The sequence below is a fragment of the Laetiporus sulphureus genome (genome assembly GCF_001632365.1).
Source record: "Laetiporus sulphureus 93-53 unplaced genomic scaffold LAESUscaffold_75, whole genome shotgun sequence".
Lineage (NCBI taxonomy): Eukaryota > Fungi > Basidiomycota > Agaricomycetes > Polyporales > Laetiporaceae > Laetiporus > Laetiporus sulphureus.
In genome coordinates, this window is record NW_024468584.1 from 25,895 (window position 1) to 40,361 (window position 14,467).

General features: G+C 53.4%; 6 protein-coding genes across 6 annotated transcripts in view; 2 read left to right on the top strand and 4 right to left on the bottom strand.

Annotated features, from left to right (window-relative positions):
* Positions 1-1,491: 1,491 nt before the first annotated feature.
* Positions 1,492-2,208, top strand: LAESUDRAFT_528539 (uncharacterized protein). Its single transcript, XM_040902823.1, has 2 exons — positions 1,492-1,867; positions 1,918-2,208. Exons 1-2 carry the CDS (start codon positions 1,681-1,683, stop codon positions 2,073-2,075), a joined length of 345 nt encoding a protein of 114 aa, XP_040758433.1. The 5' UTR covers positions 1,492-1,680; the 3' UTR covers positions 2,076-2,208.
* A 1,468-nt stretch (positions 2,209-3,676) lies between these two features.
* LAESUDRAFT_764373 (uncharacterized protein) lies at positions 3,677-5,310 on the bottom strand (the record flags this gene model as incomplete). The annotated part of the gene is made up of 4 exons (XM_040913430.1): positions 3,677-3,945; positions 4,003-4,061; positions 4,140-4,382; positions 5,186-5,310. 4 exons carry the CDS (start codon positions 5,308-5,310, stop codon positions 3,677-3,679), a joined length of 696 nt encoding a protein of 231 aa, XP_040758434.1.
* Positions 5,311-7,029: 1,719 nt separating this feature from the next.
* On the bottom strand, positions 7,030-7,874 carry LAESUDRAFT_732005 (uncharacterized protein). The gene has a single exon (XM_040910150.1). It carries the CDS (start codon positions 7,664-7,666, stop codon positions 7,286-7,288), a length of 381 nt encoding a protein of 126 aa, XP_040758435.1. The 5' UTR covers positions 7,667-7,874; the 3' UTR covers positions 7,030-7,285.
* Positions 7,392-8,393, bottom strand: LAESUDRAFT_529004 (uncharacterized protein). Its single transcript, XM_040902826.1, has 3 exons — positions 8,310-8,393; positions 8,115-8,252; positions 7,392-8,039 (listed from the first exon to the last, which is right to left on the bottom strand). Exons 2-3 carry the CDS (start codon positions 8,230-8,232, stop codon positions 7,675-7,677), a joined length of 483 nt encoding a protein of 160 aa, XP_040758436.1. The 5' UTR covers positions 8,233-8,252; positions 8,310-8,393; the 3' UTR covers positions 7,392-7,674.
* Positions 8,394-8,890: 497 nt separating this feature from the next.
* On the top strand, positions 8,891-13,946 carry LAESUDRAFT_816363 (P-loop containing nucleoside triphosphate hydrolase protein). The gene is made up of 5 exons (XM_040914770.1): positions 8,891-9,608; positions 9,658-10,862; positions 10,917-12,442; positions 12,493-12,778; positions 12,838-13,946. The coding sequence occupies exons 1-5, from the start codon at positions 9,028-9,030 to the stop codon at positions 13,677-13,679; spliced, it is 4,440 nt and encodes a 1,479-aa protein (XP_040758437.1). The 5' UTR covers positions 8,891-9,027; the 3' UTR covers positions 13,680-13,946.
* A 171-nt stretch (positions 13,947-14,117) lies between these two features.
* The window catches only part of LAESUDRAFT_687730 (general substrate transporter), a 2,491-nt gene continuing 2,141 nt past the window's right edge, over positions 14,118-14,467 (bottom strand). The window contains exon 12 of the mRNA XM_040905966.1: positions 14,118-14,467. Within this exon, the coding sequence (XP_040758438.1) occupies positions 14,239-14,467 (229 nt within the window). The 3' untranslated portion in view covers positions 14,118-14,238.

Consider the following 14,467-nt stretch of genomic DNA (forward strand, 5'->3'; position numbering starts at 1 on the left):
TGCTCTTTTTCCTCGTTCTGCTCTGATATCTCCCTTTCTTCCTTCTGCGCACCGCCTTTTGCGTGCGACCACAGCTTGCTCGAGCGCACTGCTGTGCGGCTTTCCCGCGAACTCCTGGACGGGGTAACTTCTGATGACTGGTCGCTGTGGGGGACGCGGCGCCTCCGTTGCGCGCTGAGTTGAGCACCCATGTGTGATGCAGCGAAGGGAGAGATAGGGTATGAAGTGGAGATATGTTGCTGTCTCTCCGAAGTCCTGGTGGTCTTAAATATACTCGACGCCACGCCCACTGTGCACGCTTCGGTCATCAATTAGTCAAAACGCTGGGGCTCCGTTGCTGTGCTTCAATGCCAAACAGAGAAGCGATGCCTATTACTTCATAGGGCGGATTCTGTCGGCAAAGCAGCTGCTCAGAAGGAAGCGGGGTTGGCATGTTCGCGCACCCGACTGGCGCATTGGTTGAAACTATCTCTCTAGATATCACTACGCGGCGGCCACGCATGTGGTATTCGGCCATGAGGGTATCGCGCAGTGGCTCAGAAGCAGCTCTCCGTTGACTGATAAGTCCCTTCTACGCGAGTCCATGCAAGTTCCGCCCATTCAGCGACATACACATGTATGCCAGCACCTCCTTTGGCGCAGAGCTTTGTGGAGTGACCGCAGGTGAGCAGTGCAGTTTTCCAGGCATCTATCAATGCTACGACACCGCGCACAGCAAGTTGTTACACTAGTACAACTCTGTCACAGGTGTTTCCCCCCTGCCCTCGTATCTTTGTCGCTTCATATCCGGATCCACAGGCGACGGAAGTGCCTTCCTGTCGAACACTTCTGCATAGCGCAGTGGCGTATCACGTCCACGTATCAGCGTTTGTGGTCTCGCTTTGACTCGCTGACTTAGTATCGCGCAGCCGCCAATTCCATGTTGAAGTGCCACTGTTATTCCTCCAAGAATCGAAGAATTTGCTCATCGTGGCCGTATCTAGTCAGAGCAGCCTTGTCCAGCCACGTCTTGTCTCCCTACTTCAGCTTCCTGCCGTATCCAAGTTTCAATTGTATGTCGGACGATTCACACCGCCGCTCAGACAGCGGAACACAATTGAAACTCTAGAAATGATATGAACGAGTAGCTGGCAGCTGCAGTCTGCTTCTATCATGGAAGCTGTTCCTTGCATCCTGGCACAGAAGACGCCGAAGGTGCTGTTGCTCGCTACGCATCTGCTGCGGCTTCGATTATGTTGCAATGCTTCGGAACCTCTTCTACAACAAACATGGCTAAGCCTTCTACGGGTGCAATTCATCATGGATGCTGCGCGGGTCCCGCACTGGCGCTAAATGCTCCATTCTATGTTTCATGGATGTTGGGTACTGCACGTCGACAGTATAGGTCGCTGTTCATGCTCGCATATACGTACTGTCGCATCCCTTCGGTTGACCTCGCGCTCGCTCAAGCATCCGTATGAACCATCATCTACACATTGCTCAGTGGCCGGTACGTCAATCCCAGAGGTATGCTCGCCAACGTTTCAAGCAGTAACAGTGAGCCTACCTGTCACCTCGTCAAACGCATATGATATTCTCTTATGACGAAAAGGAGACCACGTAGATTGTACTATCATCTATGGTGTGTTCGCAATCGCGCCACCAAACATTCTGAAGAGCTCTTCAAGATAATTCAAGTCAATGTTTTCTATTATGACGACCTCGTTCTCAGTGTGCAAGTCATGCGCTATCAGATTCCTTACAACCTTGATAATCATGTGCTATTACATTTGGCACTATAATATCGCGTCACCCTGCGCTATTGCGAGAGACACTCATTACGATTGCGCATATTCATGGTGGACTGACGGCGGCGGAATGCTGCTTGGTAGGTCTATTATTAGATCATATAGACACTTTACTGAGGACTCCATGTAGGCAATGATCGCACACATGAGACGTGTATGTCGTCAGTCGGTGCCTGCGTGCCGTCGGGTGCACTTTCTTGGCTCGCAATGGCAGGGCCGACAACCAACTCTACCAAGAACACAACCCATACCGTCGTCGGGAGGCCTTTCCTGTATGTGTGGGCTTGATCTCAGCCTTATTGCACTATCATTCTGATGACTTAGTTAATGTGCTGGTTCGCCCAGGATGTACGGCACGATGCTTGCTCAGACGGCTTCCTATTAGAGCAACCGCTGAGGGACTGACTAGATTGAAAGCCTCTGCGAGACAAGAAGTGAAGTATTGTTGTTCTACTACTACTGAAATGTGTTATTCCCTCAGGTATTTCTCCTGTCGTACGTCTCGTTCCTTCCCAACATAGCGAGAGGGCTCTGCTCGGCTTAACAACTCAGTATGCTGGCTGCTATCAAGGTCTCGCAGAGGGGCACGTGTGTGCCCACCGTCATAGTAAGAGATACGACCACACTCTGCATTGTTTGCAGGCTAGTGCTTATTGTATTCGGCCCTGCTTCACGGTCTGTCATCGGTTCGCTGGTCACCGTAGTGTTGTTGAACAAGTCATCTGCGATATCAGTTTCCATCCGTGCAAGCAGACACATATGTGGGCCGCACTTCTTCGATCAGAATCTGAAAGTATTTCGAATGGATCACCCACTAGAGCTTTAAGTCCAGAGGAGACAGTGATGGATCCCCGCGACCATTATCGCCTCCTCTCCGGCAATGTTGTCGTTAGGTCATTGGCCGTCTCATTCCCATGAGTCATCCACATGCTGTCTCGCATTCATCTATGCCAAGCAAACATATGGCTACAGGACCGAAAGGCGAGGAGGCATGCATGGCCATGCACAGCCACCGAAGCTGTTAACGTGACAAGGCTGTGGCGTCGCGCGCTCCGGACGAGCGCTTGTGAGTGAGTGCGCTTGTCCACGCCCGGTGAGTTCCACAGTGACATACCAGGTGCATTCTTACAAACGACGGTTCTATTACTAAACATGAGTTGATTTTGCGAGAAGGCTGAGCGAAATGATCTGGTATGGAATGGAAAGTCTAGGTAATACACAATACAATACAGTGGGCGAGGAAATGAAGCGGTATACATCTAATCATGCATCAGCTGGATGCATGATTAGATTTATACCACTTCATTTCCCGAGAACGAAAAATCATATCCTTCTACGCTTATACAGCCTCTCATCAACCACCTTGTTGTTTCTCAAGGACTTCAACTCGCCTGGTGTTGATCGCTGACCATTGTCATCACTGGTCCAATTCTCCTTGACCTCCTCAACATTGGCATGCTGCCGTGCCTCGTAGGATTGAAGAATAATCCTCGCTTTTGAAGGTGTTGTGGCAAGCAGAACAGACCCATTCAATTTTGAGGTGATGATCATTGATGTGCCTCGCCGCTGAGGAGAAAGTGCTCGCCTGGCACCCTGGCCAGTAGCAAGACGAGGCATTACGTGTGTGCTTCTTGAAAAGGCGGCGGCGCATATGCAGCATACCAGCATTGTGAGAGCAGTCAGGCCATGGACACTTGATGTCACCACGGTGGTCTACAGCATATGCCCTTGGCCGATCGGGGACTCCAGTACTTGCAGGAGCGACATTTGTCTTGGTTGAGGGGGGTTGTCGCGACGCAAACGCAGCTCGTTTGCGCTTCCCAACCCCGACTGCAGATGAGGGAATACTATCCTGCAAATGAGTCTAGTCTCCTTTGATCGCTTGAGGCCTACTCTGCTGCCTGGACTTCCGCTTCCGAGAAGCTTCGTTGGGACCCTCCACGTCGGATGGGACGTACGATGAGTCCGAGCTGGAAGGTGATCGAGAGGAAGACCTGATAGGAGAGGAGCCGCGAGAAAGTGCGGAAGGCGAAGCATGAGGTCTGCATGAGCCGGAAGAGCCGCCGCGGCGTATACCACATCCCTGCACTCTCCCCCGCTGACAGTGGCCCGACGCACTGGGCTGGGCGATGTTGAACAGAGTGGATCCCGCATTGACCTACACAACTAAAGATCAGCATGTCATGCCCTAACATGCCTCCGTTTCGATACTCACTTTCATGCAGAAAGTCGTCCGGAGCCTTCTCGTTGCCAGCAACCCTCGCCTGTACCGGCCTGCATATGGTCATGTCGCACCCTAGGGCTTCAGACGGATAAATCAGCTGCAGTCCATCGATAATACATAGCACATACCTCTGCGATCTGCCACATTCAAGGACAGCCTTGGTGGACTCGTGGAATGCATCTGCAGCATGTTGTTCCTTCACTACATCCACAAGGCTGACAGAACTCGATGCGATGGAGTCATGAGTCGAGGAACTGGTGGAAGGGTGTTGATGCGAGAAGATGAATGGCTCGGTGGCACGTTTACGGATGGACATCTGCGGTGCCAACCAACCCATGTTCATCCCGAACTGCTTCTCGAGAACGGAGGCGCTGAGTGCAAATCAAGTCAACACCGAGTCTCGGATGATCTCGAGGATACGCACTATGATGCCCAGTCCGTGAACCCATCTACACACCTCGCTCGCTCATACTCCAAAATCAGCGAGAAATCAAAGTCTCACACGGACAGCTCCTCTTTGATATTCGAGTCGACTTAGCTAGGTTTTGATTCTGGAGTTGCTGAGCGGAGGAAACCCCAGTAACTGTAGTCCATGAAGATATCGTTATTTTGCTGACTATTAGGACACAAGTCGATATGCACCTTTCATCACAGAAGGAATCTAATAGCGTGCCGGAGTAATCAGCCCGAGGGAGGAAGATGTCTTCCTCGTCCACACCATGTTCCCATACCGTGTCACCTAGTTCAGCGAGAACTAGTATTGGATAGCCAACGACCAAGCTTTCGTGCTGTTAGGCTGGCCCCGATAGGTGGTAAGGGAAATGCAGGCCGTCAAACGACAGAGGAATCAGGTCAGCACTTGTCCGGAGTGGCGCTGAGCCACTCGGCCACTCGGAGTGGTCGCCCGCCAGCAGCTCGGCCCTGAAGGTCTTTGAATGAGCACCTTATAACGCGTATAAGAGCAAGCGATACGTACGACTGCCCATCATCCGACCTGGTTGTGCAAGGACAGGCTGCGATGGTACGTTGTCTTTTGCATCGGTGTTCGATTCAGAAGGGACATTAACCTCAAAGCCCACTTCCTCGTCTGCTGTGATTGAAGACGCGGATGGTGTTGTCTACCGTGCGATGGATGAATGGGTCGTTACAGTCGTGGTAGTGACAGATAGCGTACTCGGTAATGAAGGCGCCTTTGTTGTTAACTGGAGTTTTGGCCCCATGACCGCTTTGTGCCAGGCCCGCCGAATTTGATCGCGAGTAGGTAATCGTAGAGGATAGCGAGGTGCGAGCTTGGGCCATTGCAAAGAGTCTGAAGCGATACGGCAAGTAGAGGGACGAGTCCGGAGAGTGTTTAGCGTGGGAGGCAAAGCAGAAGGAAGATTCACGTCTGCGTAGGTGAGTACGTGACAGTTGTGGCAGTCAAGAGGGAAACCAGCACTGGGTAGATATAGAGCGAGCGCGGTACGCGTGGGGCGTGCGTTCAACGGGTCAACAGATCGCCGAGCCAATCCAATATCACCCGCAGTGGCCCTTGATGAATTGTGTGTGGCACATTGAACACGTTGCCATGTATTTGCTGGCGCGTCGTGGCGTACCAATCAACACTCAGATAGGAAGATCCTTGAGCGGTACTTAGCCACCTGAGCCGATGCCTCCGCGCTCAGCCTGTGGCCGCGGGGGGGGGGGGTGGCACCGCGAAGATGCTAAACGAAATTGCAGTAGGTGGCAACCGGGTACTCTCCGTATTCCTCTGCGCTCAGAACTGCGTCAGTCAGATTCATGAGACGAGCTTTGTTGAGAAACGAAATCTGCACAGATCCGTGGTCTTAGTAGTCAACAAAGGAGTAATGACGCTCACAGTGCTCTTTTAAACCTGAGGCGATTTTCGAGCCGATGACTTGATGGCGAAACGTGTTTTTGAATTAAAAAAGCATACAAGATCTTATATAATATTGGCTGAACACAGGTGGTATTAGCTTCAACGGTTCGCATAGTCCTCAGCGCCTACCGACCGGTTGCAGTAAGATGTTACCATTGTGTCTGGACATGCGAATGATATCCTAGTGGGAACAAAGGGTGAGCTTTCCATATCAGTTGAACGGCCGTGATCATCGACACAGACCTGAAGGTATATGCGACGTGGCATTAATACTCCTGCCGCTTACACAAGCTCATAGTTTCTTCACCAAATAGTAATGTTGCAATGAGCCGAATTGCGGCTGATGAGAAGGAATTGTGATGAATTGAATATTCGGGTAAGCATTCCACTCACCGTCAACACCGAACTTGAACGCTTCATCCAGCACGATCTGTTAGTGCGAGACATAGCTATTCACCAGGGATGCTGGCTACAGGTGTCAGAACTGAGAACCCCAACGATAGGTACTTGTTCACAGCATTCCGTGTCGGTAGTCCACTCTCCTTCGGATGTTGCGAGATACAAGGCATCGGCAAGGCGCTCTGGAGATGTGGCAGCATAACTTAACATGAATGACGTACTTCATGCGAGCCAAGTGAGACATTCCAGATGACTGATATCTTGAATGGTGTCGCCGTTGAGCACTGCCAGTTCCAGTTACAGCAGGTTTATTTGACAGAAACAAGCCATAGGATATGACCCCGACCAAGTCTCCATCGTCAGGATGAAAAGCGTCCTGTTGATCCTCGAGAACCCGAGAGCAAGCACGAGCTGGTTGCAATCATGGCCGCGGTGACCGAGACTGGTTGATTCAGGTCCGTGCTACGAGCGCTTGTCCAAGACACCGCGGTCACATGATCGAACGCGTGCAATGTCGAGCAATCACATCGCTGCTGCACGGTCGCCCCCGCTGATCAGTATATGTTGTCCACGGAATCAATAGGTTATTTTAGGGAAAATAAGAACATACTAAAAGTTTACTACTTGACTGTTTCGATGCGAATGCCATGAGACATGCTCCCAGGATCTGTTCGATATTCATATACGTCGCGACTCATTGAGACTCCGTGAATGATGAATCTGGACATCTCATTGCTGGTATAATGTACAACTGGAAAGTTTAGATATTTGTATGCAACAGCATACGAAAGTCCCAAAACCGCATACTTCTCAACGCTGAGCTCATGTGAACGTGTGCGGGATATAGTTCATTTCGAGTCCTACTTTACATCGACCGCCCGTTTGTCCAGTACACATACTATCATTACAGAAATTAGTAGTGTTACGATTATACAGAGAGTATTAAAAACGAAGTGGAAGATGAAGCAAACGAAATATGACGCAGCTAGCATATAACTATTGGGACCGGACGCGTTTGTTTGGCCTTTTCCGGGCGGATTGATCCAAGTCCTCGTCCAAAACCCGTTTACGACTGGCTTCGGAGGCCTCTAGAGGTCTCAGTGCTTCTTTTGCATCTCGTAAGCTGCTACGAGCGGACTCGATGTCATCTTCACCTTCGACACCGTCACCAGAGACGCAATAATGCTTCGTCTTGAGGTGTCGCACGAGCGAACCGACCCTAGAGAGTAAGAGGTCGCACTTGACTAAGGGACATCTCCACTTAATGCAGAGGCGATCACCATTGGCGTGTCTTTTGAGATTAGAATAGTCACCCTTTCTCTGACACTCGCCCCACTTGCAGCTATTACCGAGCACATGAGCTGTGCGGATGTGCATCCACACGTTCAGCGGGAGCAAGAACGGGTGCAGGGTGGCAATCCAGGAACTACATGGCTCCACTGGCAAGTGATAGAGTCTGTTGTAGCGACGCGTAAGTGGTCGGATATTTTGAGTTTCGAGTCATCTGAGCCGGAGGCTGTAGGTGAGGACATGATCGATGGATGATCCCGCGAGACAGGTCCTCCGACCAATGCTGAGGAAGGGGATATTCTTAGTGGTTTACGATTCACGGTCCCTGTCTTCAACAAGCTCTGGGACACGTTGCTTCCTGTGGAAAGTGTGCGCGCCTTGGTCGCCGGCACAGAAGACCACTGTTCATGTTCCCGCTTCGGAGCGGAATGAATAGCTGGCTGGATGATGAATGGTACATCTGAAGGTGTCATATGAGCAGATTTTTGTGAGCCAGACCGAGATAGAAGAATGCTGTTGGAAAGAAGAGCCGCACCTGCTGAGAAGGTAGCGCCAGGCAGCAGGGACTCACCACCGGATGTTACGTCCTTGAAATCATTCCCGCTGATAACAGCAGTAGATACATAGCCACCTGCATTCAATGACGCAGCCATGAGTGACTTTCTACGTATCTCTACAAGATGAATAATGTCTAAAAGTAGCTCGTATAGATTGGATGCATGCGACATACACGGAAGTTGATCCATAGGCAAAGCTGGTGGATGCATTCGAGTTCTCGTACCTGCAAACTATCTTCTGACTAGTGGCAGGTGCTTTCGCGGATTGAGAACGGACAGCTCATTCAAAGAAGTGTGATCTTTTGCAATATCGCATCTTGTTTGTGATTCGTCGAGCATCTGTGTATCATTGACCGGTATGATCAACCGGAAAGGCCCTCTATCCGGCTTTTACTAGCAGAAAGTGTGTTGTCTAGATATAGGGAGACTAAGGACCTCAAGAAGACAGCCTGAGCCCAGTCACAGGTGTGATCGGCCGCGTCGCATTTTGTGACGCCACGCGTTCCTGCATAGTATTTGGTCTCTCTTCCTTCCTCGACCACCGTCGGTATTTCCTGCTGCCTCTTGACATTGACGGTCCGACGCCCAGCGAGCATAGAGAACAAACGGTGCTTTCCGCCGGAGTGGGACATCGCAGCTCGGCTCGCATAGGGTGTAACGCGGCGAGGCTTATTGTCTGACCGTGGGAATGCTATGCAACACAATAGTGAGGCGCCCATGCGCGGCCGCAAGCCAGAGTCTCTGTGCTATTGTCTCGCCGACCATGACAATTGACAAAAGCAATGGCCCAACTATTCGCCTCCTCGCGATCCCTTCCTCCTTCTCCCCTTCGTACCACCGCCATTTCACCCCTTGCGTCGTCCCGCGGGCCTCGCAGTCAACTCTCCTGCGATGTCCGACACGACTGTTACGACCCCTCATGCCTCTACCTCCGACCTCGAACAGAAATTCGAGTCTACCACAACGGTCCAGGTTCAGTCCAGGGAATCCGCGCACCCTCATCCGGTCTCCTCTCCTCCTCAACCCTCCGTCAGACTACTCTTCTCACTGGTTTCGCGGCGTGACTTCTACTGTCTCCTTCTCCCGGCGATCCTCACTTCTATGCTGGCTGGCGGCGTGGCACCTTTCATGACTTATGTCATTGGGGAGTCATTTGATGCATTCGCCAACTTTCCCACCACTCCAAATCCTTCGCAAGCTGCGAAGAAACAGCTGCTCCATGGCGTAGGCATCGCAGCGCTGGAACTAGTCGGCTTGGCCTTTGGCGCACTCGCACTCAGCACCATCACATCCAGTTTGTGGATATGGACTGGCGAGCGCAACCTGATGGCTGTGCGTAAGGAAGTATACGCTGCAGTAACCCAGAAGGAGATGGTGTGGTTCGACACAAAGATGGGTTCCGAGGACTCCGTCACAACGACAGACGGAGACGGCCCTGTCGGCGCTGGAGGACTCATGGCGAGGTTCGCCAGGTGCGTAGCTGTCGGAATAGCTGCTTTTCGTATGCTAACACTTTCTTAGAGAGACCGATGAAGTCCGGATGGCATCCTCACTGGCGTCCGGATTCATCGTTCAATACATGACCTCATGCATTACCTGCGTCGTCCTCGCCTTTGTGGAATCATGGTCGCTCACGCTCATCATCCTTTCCTCGGTACCCATCCTCATGTTCATTCAGGTGGTTTCGCAGATTTTCGCCGGAGCCTACCTCAATGTCGAGCGCTCTGAGACTGCAAAGGCAGCGACGCTCGTGGATCGCGCCATTGCCGCGATCGCGACCGTGAAAGCGTTCAACGCGGAGCCCCACGAGCACGCCAAGGTCGGTGGTGTGCTTGACGCGATGCAGGCAGCGGCAAATGGATGCATCACCGTGTGGGGCATTACCGCGACGTGCGCGCAGTTCGTCACAATGGCGATGTTCGTGCAGGGCTTCTGGTTCGGCTCAAAGCTCGTACGTGATGGGAGCATAACGCCGGGCACAGTCATGTCTGTTTTCTGGGCGTGCCTCATTGCAGCGAACAACCTGCAGATGTGTATTCCGCAGATCGTCGTGCTCAGCAAGGGCAAGTTCTCCATGGCTGCCCTGCTCGCACTTGCCGAGTCCGAGCCGGCTGCACCACTCGGCCGTCCGGGATCGATGGCGCTCAAGCGCAGCAGCCGCCGACAAACGCACCTCCGCAAGATCGTCCCAGGGAAGTGTCGCGGCGAGTTTGAGCTCGACAATATCACTTTCGCGTACCCATCGCGCCCGAGTATGCCGGCGCTCAAGGACGTGTCCATTTTCCTCCCTTCAGATGAAACGTCGTTCATCGTCGGCAGCTCCGGCTCGGGAAAGTCGACCATTGCTCAGCTCCTCCTGCAGATGTACCTGCCGCAGGGCGGGTCGATCCGTCTCGATGACCAGGAGACGGCGTATCTGGACGAGGAGTGGATGCGCTCACACGTCGCGGCCGTTTCGCAGGGTTGCATCTTGTTCGACATGACAGTACACGAAAACGTCGCGATCGGGCTGGCGTTCCCTGGAAGCTCGCGTCGGCCGGAGGACGTTTCGCGCGCAGAGGTCGAGGCTGTGTGCCGTGCGGCGCTCATGCATGAGTTTGTTCGGGACCTGCCCAACGGCTACGATACGCAATTGGGCACTGGTGGTGCGAACCTTTCTGGTGGCCAGAAGCAGCGCCTGGCCATCGCGCGGGCGCTTTTGCGTAACCCTACTGTTCTTATTCTAGGTATGTATTCGTCTGATGCTCCGACCGCGAGTGAGGACTGACGAGCCCACGCAGACGAGGCGACGTCCGCGCTAGACGCGACGTCGCGCATTCTTGTGTTCGAAGCGGTCAAGCGCTGGCGCCAGAACATGACGACGATCGTCATCACACACGATCTCTCGCAGATCGCGTCGGACGACTTTGTGTATATGCTCAAGGATGGGCAACTCGTCGAGCAGGGCTACCGGTCCGAGCTCGAGGCGTGCACGTATGGCGAGTTTCGGCAGATGGTCGACATGCAGGACGCATCGGGTGGCTTCCCCGAGAAGCCTGCGGAAGAGCTTGTGCCGGTGCCCGTGGAGGCGATCCTCGAGCAGCAGCTCGCTGAGATGCAGGAGGAGATCGATACGGTGCGTATAGGGACAAAGGCGCTCAGGCACCAGACGATCACGCAGTCGACCTTCCGCCCGCTGACGATGGGCAACTGGATGTTCGACGCTGTTGCGGATCTGACGAATTCGACAACCACGATTCCGCCCGCCGTTCTCAATGCGCGGATCGAGCAGCCCGTCAGTCGGATCTCGCCCGCAGATGAGGAAGAGGACGAGAAGCCCATCAAGGAACGCCGTCGGAAGACGCTGCATATTGACATCCCTTCGCCTCCCGCGATGGTCGCCACCAACCACCGGTACAGTCTGCAATTTACGCCGACATCTCCTACAGCCTACTCTCTGAGGTCGACTACGACGCTCTGCTCCCCTCAAGCCCTGGATGATGACGACTTTGATGCGGAGAAGGCCATGCTACGGAAGAACGCGAGCCAGGTCACGATCAAGCGTCATGGAGCGCACTCGAGCGAGTCACTCCCTGCTAAGCGTCCCCGGACGAAGTGGGACGAAAAGACCCTGGAAGCGCTGCAGGCGATCAAGGTCGAATCATCCGAGAACGTCGGGTCAAAGCCGGAGGTGCCTACTGAGCCACCCATGCAGTCCTTCTGGAGCTTGGTCCGCGACGTCTACCCGACACTTCCCACGAAACCCTTCATCATCATCGGCATCACGGTATGCGCTGCTAGCGGTGCCATGACGCCACTTTTTGCATTCCTCCTCTCGCGTATCTTCGTCGAAGTGTCGGCGGGCGCCAAGGACGTCAGCCTCATCAACACGTACGGCGGGATCGTCCTCGCGGTCGCGGCCGCCGACGGCGTATTCGTCGGGCTCAAATACGCGATAATGGAGGTCATCGGCATGGACTGGGTCACGCGCGTGCGTAAGACGTGCATGACGCTCGTGCTCGCGCAGGACAAGAAGTGGTTCGACAAGAGCGAGAACAGCTCGGCGCGCGTCGTGCAGATCCTCATCAAGGATGGCGACGACGCGCGTGCGCTCATCGCGACGGTGCTCTGCCAGGCGACGGTTGTGACGTCTATGCTGGGCGTCGGCCTCATTTGGGCGCTCATCAGGGGTTGGCAGCTCACCCTCGTTGGAATTGCGATAGCCCCGGTGTTTGCACTGTCGATGGCTGTACAGTCGAATTTAGTCGCGAAGTGCGAGACGAGAAACAAGCGTGCGCGCGAGGAAGTGGCGAAAGGATACTATGATGTATGTGCTTCACTGTCATGGATCTTGAGACATATCTGATTTGGGTATAGGCCATATCGAATGTTCGTGGAATTCGTGCCATGGGCTTTGAGAGTGCGTTTCAGCGGAAGTTCGAGGAGACAACAGATCAAGCGCTCTCCGTTGGAGTGCGTGGCGCATTCATCGAGGGCTGCACGTACGGTGTCGCTAGTGCTCTCATTTATCTCGCGGAAGCCCTCCTCTTCTACGTCGGCGCCGTTCTTATCGCTCGCGGAACGTATACTTATCTGCAGATGGTCCAAGTACTCCAACTGGTGGTCTTCTCTGTCTCGATTGGCTCTCAGCTAATGGGCTTCAGTAAGTCAATGCAGCATTGTTTTATCCGATTGTGTCTCTGACCTAGTAACAACCTGTAGCTCAGCGCATTGCAAAGTCCGTGCAAGCAACTCGTGATTTCAACAGGTTGTTGAAACTCTCGAGATACACGGAGGAGTCTCGTGGTGTACTGCAACCCGAAATCGACGGAAGCGTCTCCTTCAGCAACGTCTCTTTCTCCTACCCAGAGCGATCGGACGTGCCCGTTCTCAAGGACATCTCGCTCGATATCGCTGACGGCGAGTGCGTCGCCATCGTCGGCGCATCCGGTTCTGGCAAATCCACGATCGCATCGCTGCTTCAACGTCTCTACGAGCCAGACTTGGGCTCCATTAGCATCGGGCTGAACGCGCTGCGTTCGACAGACGTTCATCATCTTCGGGAGCACGTCGCGGTCGTCAGCCAACACGCCAACCTCTTCGACACTACCATCACCGAGAACATCGCGTACGGGAGCAAATCGATATCGGACGCGGACGTGCGGCGGGCAGCGCAAGCAGCGAACGTACACGAGTTCGTCGAGTCGCTCCCGAAAGGGTACGACACGCACGTGGGCGAGAACGCGTCGCTCATCTCGGGCGGCCAGGCGCAACGTCTGCAAATCGCGCGGGCGCTGGCACGTCCGGCGCGTATTTTGATTTTGGACGAGTGTACGTCTGCGCTGGACGCGGCGAACGAGGCGGCGGTGATGGAGACACTTGTGCGGGCGCGCGTTGGGCGGACGACGCTCGTGGTGACACACAAGCTGCAGATGATGCGCATGTGCGATAGGATACTCGTCGTGCATGATGGTGTCATTGCGGAGGAAGGCACGTACGAGGAGCTCATGCAAAAACATGGCGTGTTTGCGCAATTGGCGAGCGGCGGTGAATGGACGCGTTGATGATTTACGGATATGTTTTTTGTATTCTGCTCTCATATTAATCCTCGGATCTGTAGCATGATATACTCTGGATGTTTTTTTAGTATCTTTACAGCGGGTTTTCGTCCCCATGGGTTATTGGTATTTTTGTGCGAACTCTACTGTAGCTTTTTTCTTCGATCTTCGATCATTAGTTGAACATTTTACGGCCTCAGACACTCGTTGTAACATTAGCAAGGCTTGTATTGTACCCTCACTCGAGGAATGACAAAAGCTTAGAAGATTTTGAGGTTCATGTTGATGTGTGAGATAGATCTGACGATCCAGTGCCCACCCTCAGACATTGTTGTTGTCAACATCGCTGTAGCGCATTCGTTCGAACAAATGTCATGCATTGCTGAGCCCACAGGATGGATTTTATCAATATACGAGAATCCCAGCAAGCTGCATGATTGGGCGCTGTGGAATTAAAAAATCTACAAAATACAACAGTGCGTCGCAGACACCACATAAGAACACATCACGGTCTTGAACGTGTTCATCGTTATTAAGGGGACACGCTCGCGGACGCACCAACCGCTCACGCATCAAGCCTTCTGCCTCTCCTTCTCCGCCCGCACGATCGCTTGCTTCTCCGCACGCAGCCGCACGCTATCCCGGATCCCAAACCCGCGCTCAAAGATAATCTGCACCTCCTCGAGGCTAAGCCCCGCCGTCTCGGGGTAGCATGACAGACAGAAGATCCAGCCGAGGAAGCAGAGGCCCGCGTAGAAGCCGAAGGCGCCGGCGGGGGTGATGGCGGCCATGAG